General features: G+C 29.1%; 1 protein-coding gene across 1 annotated transcript; it reads right to left on the bottom strand.

The window, feature by feature from the left end:
• Nucleotides 1–3,868: 3,868 nt before the first annotated feature.
• Nucleotides 3,869–5,241, bottom strand: LOC132950260 (SPRY domain-containing SOCS box protein 3-like). The gene is made up of 5 exons (XM_061021603.1): nt 4,870–5,241; nt 4,578–4,768; nt 4,400–4,502; nt 4,206–4,334; nt 3,869–4,143 (listed from the first exon to the last, which is right to left on the bottom strand). Exons 1-5 carry the CDS (start codon nt 4,943–4,945, stop codon nt 3,920–3,922), a joined length of 723 nt encoding a protein of 240 aa, XP_060877586.1. The 5' UTR covers nt 4,946–5,241; the 3' UTR covers nt 3,869–3,919.
• Between the last annotated feature and the right edge of the window lie 2,017 nt (nt 5,242–7,258).

Here is a 7,258-nt window from a genome sequence, read left to right as displayed (position 1 = left end):
AACTTAAATAGGTACACTTAACCACTGCCAGACTGCAATTTTCACTACCTATAAATAAATATATAATATTATATTAATATATAATTAATTATTATATTAATGATTTATATGTAGCTATTTATTAATCTTTTGTCGACGCCAATTGTGTACCTACACCGTATATGAAGTGTCCGGTGCAGTAACCAGGTATCTCCACTTTTTTTCGAAATGCATGTTTTAACATATTCTGATGGTGAAAATGTTGTCTACATTCAGGTGTAATAACGATATATCTCCGACTGACAATTTGATGCATACTTATACTTATACCCGATGTCCCGATTATCCATTGGCAGCCATGTATATATAAAAAATAAAAAAAAATAATAATAATAATACTAATTTCTACTATTACTATAATATTATAATCTGCACCCAAAGGCAACCATTTATAAACAAAACAAAAGTTTCACTTTCCACCGTGAATCCCAATATCCCTGTATGGCCACCTCTTTGTAATGCGAATATGGGAAAATCTTTTCTTTTGCACATCTAGATCATTAGAAGAACTTGCATTATTCCAAATGTCAAGTCCGAACGTTTTGTATTTTTGCGCAAATGTTGTATATTTAAATTTGATTTTTCTGGATAGATAGCGTCACTATTGTATTCTTATAACCAATTATTTTCCCCTTTGGGGGATGCATTTCCAAAACTCCTTTCATAGCGGACACCAACGTTAATAATAGCTATCTGTATGCCAAATTTTAGCCAGATCCGTCAAGAGGTCTTTGCGTAAGCGCGTTGATAGATCAGTCAGCCAGCCAGTCACCTTATCCTTTTATAAATAGAAAGATAACGATGTAGAATGTTGAATACTACGTTACGCAATGATGTTTATTATAATTTATATAATTTATAATATTATTAGGTACTAAATCTAAATCTGCATATTGTGCTCAACCGTGCTCACGCTGCCGGAAACAAGTGATAAAACCGACCCAAAAGGGTACCAGATATGTATTCGAAATCACCTCTCCCGACCACGAATTAAGATATTTCTTAATTTGTGCTCCAAACACCACTGCAGTGCTAAACGGACAACAGTAAACACTAAACAACTAAACAGTATACAGCTGTACGATATAGTTAATATCAACTATGTACTGTGTCGGTTTATTACAAAATAATTATTTAATCGGTTAAATAAAATTTTATTGACATTCATAGAAAAAAAGGTGAGTAAGTGGATGTCGCTCTGCTGTATAGTAGGTGACAAGTGGGTCACTGTAATGGATGGTGTTAAATTTGAATTCAATGATATAATATCATTGTATAAGAAAAACGATTCTGAGCGAAAACGGTCAGTCAGCCTATGATATTATCAAGTATATTGTGGATAAAGTAATTTATATATAACCTATTTACGTGAAACCTTGTTTTAAATTTTCAATCCTTAGCTATAAAAGTTGAACATTTTATAAATTTTCAACTAAAAAATAATTATTAAATTTTAAATTTGATAAATTTTGTCAAAATTCGAACTTTAAATGTCTATAAAAAAAAAAATTGTGCCTATATATTTTTAATATTTTTCAACTGCTATTGTAACATTATATCAGGAGCCTTGCATTGAATTTTCACGCTTTTTTACACAAAAAATAGATTTTTATTGATATTTATAGAAAAAAAAAACCAAAAAATTGAAAACTGACTATGTCCGTAAACAGCTCAAAAAGAGTCAAATTATTTTATAAATTTTATCGTGTATAGAAAATGCTAATATAAACATCATTTAGTGAAATTTTCAAGTATCAACAGTCATTCGTTTTTTAATTACAACAAAATAAGAAAATCGTTACATGAGATATCAAGTGAATATCAAATGTTGTAAAAATATGAATTTCAAACGCTCAATAAAATTTAATTTGACTTTCTTGTTGACATTTTTTTTTTTTGATAAAGGTAGACAAACTTATGAGAAATTTTGTAATATATTTTCAAATCTTAGATTTAAAAAGAAAATTTTTTATGAATTTCTAACGCAAAATAATTTGCAAATTTTCGTCAATTTCACGTATTTTGTCAATACTTGAATTTTAAATACCTACTTATAAAAAAAAATTGTGACTGGACTTTTAATTTTTTTCATCTCATTTTGAAGCAATAACCCAGGAGCCTTCTATTAATTTTTCAAGCTTTTTTAACCAACAAATAAAATTTTATTGATATTTATAGAAGAAAAAACTAAAACAAATGGAAACTGAAAATGTCCGTAAACAGCTCAAAATATTTGGAAAATGTTATGGTGTATAGAAAATGCTAATTAAACATTCAGTCAAAATTTCATGTACCTACGGTCATTTGTTTTAGAGTTGCACCAAAAACCAAAATCGATTTTCTCGATAACAGATTTTGCGTAAAAACTCCCGTTTTTCCTTAATTTTTCACGTCGCTTTTGAAAACTACTGAGAAATGTTTACTTTTGACCCCCCCCCCCCCAAGTACGAACTAGATTTACTTTCCTATCAGAAAAGTTACTGTTGAAAAAAATCCAAGCATTTTTACTTCGGGATCTAAAAACTAAAACAATTGAAAACTGAAAATGTCCATAAACAGTTCAAAACAAATAAAAATATTATCGTGTATACCGTATAGAAAATGATAATATAAACAACCAGTGAACATTTCATGTATCGGCCATTTGTTTTAGATTGCACTATATCAGTGTACCCACTTATAATAATATTGTCATTATGTTTAATTAATTAGTAGTTATTAAAGGTACACTGCATATTTTATAAACACACATTTAACAATTTATTTTAAATATAATTATTACATAATAAAACACAAAGATTAAATATTGTACAAATTATAGATACATAAAGATAGTTAAACAATTAATCATATTTACTCCGATTACTTCTCACAAATACAAAATTCTACAACGGAACATTAATAGTTATTACTTATTATAGTAAATTACACAAGCCTCACCTTTCAACTAAGCTGAACTACACAATCTAATTTAATATACATTACTACCTAAGGAAAGCAATGTATAAATATAAATATATGATAACAATTTAATGTAATGTAAATAATCTACTACTGGCAAGCAGTTGATGCCACAAAAAAAAAAAATAGATATATTAAGACGTACATACTATTTAGTATTTATAATCAATGCTAATACCATGACTATTGTACCTAGCTGTTGATATTATTAAACATTATAAAAAAAAAATATTGGTACATTTAAGTTTGAATATGTATTAATGGGAAAATATTTTTTATTAAAGTGACTTAAATTAACACAATATTTTACAAATCTTTCAAAGATTTAGTTAAGACAATATAATATATAATGATGGAACAGAACAGTTATTAAATTATTATTTTAATTTATAGGTAAGTATATCCGCAAATAGACTTTCATTTAAGTTTACTTTGAGTTAAAATATACTTCATTCTAAAATATTAACTTTAACAATTTGAAAATTATACAATTCTTACTTATGTAGATTTATATCATAGTATTAGTATTTAGTGCAACAAATAAATAATTTTAGGCTTGTATATTATATTTCACAATGATTAAGCTTAACTACTGTAAAATACGTCAATCGCTTCCAACGTACATTATTAAATACACATAATTTTACTATACTAGAACACTCAATTACTTTTTCAAGAACTCACATTTTTCCACTCCTATCACTTATTAGTTATTACATATTACATAAACTCTTAACCTAGTTAATAGTTTTAATATGCATGATGCAACACTACCTAAGTAAATTGTATTTGTGACTTATTATTATTAATTGTACTTATGTAAAACAATACATCAATTGATTACTTGTGTTTTTAGTTATCTTAAAAAAGTAATCTTAAAAAATAAAATAAAAATATAATCATGAAATCTTAAGTTGTGTTATGACGAATAGGATTTAGGAATCCACCAAGAGTCCATTACCATTTTCAAAATACCAAATGGTATTAATGAATTCTTACTAGAGTCAAAAGCTTGCAAACAATAAAGTTGCAGATTTACTGGCAACGAACGGCAGTATTTTATTGTGAAATGAGTTCGGCATGCAGTGGAGCATACCATCGGGTAGAGGAGATGTGTATTATTTAGTTTTTCAAAAGCCACACCTAAAATATATTAGATTTAATAAGTTATTTGATTAGCACTGCAATTTAGCCGTATTATTCACCTAACGGAATTCTATTATGGAAAAATTCCAATGTCCCTCTGCACATATCCAATCGAACTCCTATCAATGCATCACCGTGATCATATCTCTGACCATATATCAAACTTTCTCCACCGTGGTGTTTGACACCTATGAAGAAAAATAATGCATTATTATAACAGCAAAAAAAAACTCAATACAACCGTTTAACTTACCTTTATAAGAATATCCCCACGATTTCTCATCCGATCCTATTAGACTAGTATATTCGTTTTTAGAGCTCTCCAAGTCGAAATCTTTTGTGCCAACACCAACTATCTATGAGTATAGAAATTATTTATCGACATTACGATAATATGTCTGTTACAAAGAGCTAAAAGGTTGTAGTGTTACCATGTCGGTGGCCATAGGTGAACCGTCCACTTTGATCTCCCAATAGTAGATATGACCCGGCACGAACGGCATGTCACCACGAACCGCTCCGGTACCCCGGCTAGAGTTTGGATGAATTACTACCTTTAACGTGTCGTCTGATATATTCACATCAGTGTTTGATTCCAAGGGATCCCATCCCCATTCCAAGTCTGACCAATACAATATTAATTATATCGTAACAGGTATATCGCTAAACTACCTATATGGTCCGTTTTAAGCAGCTCGATATACACGTTGGTGTTATACTTACCGTTACCGGCAGTCAGACACTCGTTGTTCGTCGAATTTTGGAGGTCTTGCAACAGTTTATAACTTGACTGGGCCATATTCGTGAGCGATTTGGTTTTCGATTCGAAATAGGTATTTGATGCACGATCGATACACACTCGATAGACGTCTTTATTTCGTAAATATGTCGTTAATTGTGCACGATGTAGACGGTGTCACGGTTAATCGGCCGCAATAATAAAAATATTAACCACTCTCGCTTCTGAGTTCTCACTTCTCGGTCACTTCGTAGAGAAGAATATTTAAAATGATAGAAAATATAGAATTTGAATATCAGCCATTACCCGATGTAATGCTAATTAGTGGTATACCTTTATATAGTGCACGAATTCGTGATATAGTGTTTAGTGTTTACTGTTTACCACGGATAAACACGACCACTCAGCGCAACCTGTTGTTTCTAGAACATTCTATAATTCTATGCACGAATACTCCACAGACACGTCCGCTAGATGACGCTGTCACCGTACGCGCGTGAATTTAAGCTTTTTCTCCCGCTTTCGATAAATTGTCTGAGATCATCCGATCATCCGGACCGCATATTATTATGATAAATTACTATAATTGACCATTTTAATTAATTAAAACGTTAAACTACACCTACAAAATGTATCCATCGAACATTATATTATTACTCACCACTCAAATACGAACTGATTAAAAACATTAGAAAAAATTGTGATATCTAATTAATAAAATAAATAAGTAATTAGGTAATTAAAATACTGATATTGATAAAGCCTCATAAACGCTGTGTATAACTATTTATTCGTATTCTTATTTTAATTTCTCACAAAGTTACAAACACGTTTAATTTCAATATTTTTTTTTTTACTGTTGAATCGAATGACCTCTTATTTTAAATACTGGCGTGTGTAATAATATAGATTCTATGTTTAATTGATACAAAAAGGTATAAGTATACTTTACTGATAGACTTTTTTATTTATCATGATAATTTTCGGCATTTGAACCATTGGCTGACAATTTTTTACTTATATCTTATTTTTTTTTTTATTAATAAACGTAATACTATTAACATTATTAACATAATACTGTATAATAGATAAGTTTGATACTTTTTGTGATAAATATTTAAAACATTAAAATGTATGAAGTAAAAAGTACAAACAAAAAAGTTGATTGTTGAAGGAGATAATGTTTCTTATGTTATATAAAGTAAATATATTTTTGGTTTTACAATGATTTTTTTAGATAAAATTTCAGGCTGTACACTATATTACAGTGTCAGATATCAACAGCTCTAATAGTTGCATATTATAGTTTCATACAGTATGTATTAACTATTTTTGTACAGTTACAAATTAAAATTTACAATACATATTATATATTACATTGGTAGTGTTTTAATTTAAATATTAGAAATCATAATTAGTTGGTACCTACTTACTTAACTCGTTTAAAGTTAAGATATGATATTTTTTGACAGTCTAACTATATTTTATATCGGATATTATAGAATTGTAGTGGTATTAAAGGAATCTCTACATTATGAATAGCAACATGCCAACATTAGACTCCTATTTCCAAGGACGCTCGCAGAGGGCACAAAGGGGCCATTGCCCACCTGGGAATCGTTAACTACATATACTTATTGTAAATCAATTGGGCGCGGATGTAATAAAAAAGTCAAAATATGTATGTATATATGTTCTTATTTTTGTCAAAATAGGTATTGGAAAACATGAGATATTTTACAAAAAAATCGGTTAGTTAATTTAATTTTTAAGAGGACGTCGCATCCGCATGTGTTGTCTCCAAGACATACGGACGACGGCAAATTTTCGCTAGTTAGTAGCAATTCGCAAGTTTCAATAGGGTGCTGTCAGTATTATATTATAGCCTATAGGTTTATGTTTATTTTATTATATACATTATTTTGAAATTGTAATTGACAATTGTTGATTAATAATTATTTATCTAATCATCTTAATTATTGTCTTCTTGGAAACAATTGGATACAACGTACATTTGAAGATTTTCAAATTGAAATATTCAGTGGTTAGGTTTTAAAATTCACTTGTAGCGGCTGAAGAGCGTTCGACGAATTCAACGTCAACCGAGAATAATGGGTCAAATTAATTCATACTTGATTTATCAGATGGTGTTAACTGAATATCTATTGACGTATTTTCACTACCTATAAATAAATATATAATATTATATTAATATATAATTAATTATTATATTAATGATTTATATGTAGCTATTTATTAATCTTTTGTCGACGCCAATTGTGTACCTACACCGTATATGAAGTGTCCGGTGCAGTAACCAGGTATCTCCACTTTTTTTCGAAATGCATGTTTTAACATATTCTGATGGTGAAA

The sequence above is a fragment of the Metopolophium dirhodum genome, chromosome 8 (genome assembly GCF_019925205.1).
Source record: "Metopolophium dirhodum isolate CAU chromosome 8, ASM1992520v1, whole genome shotgun sequence".
NCBI classification, from domain to species: domain Eukaryota; kingdom Metazoa; phylum Arthropoda; class Insecta; order Hemiptera; family Aphididae; genus Metopolophium; species Metopolophium dirhodum.
This window is presented reverse-complemented; position numbering and strand designations above follow the sequence as displayed.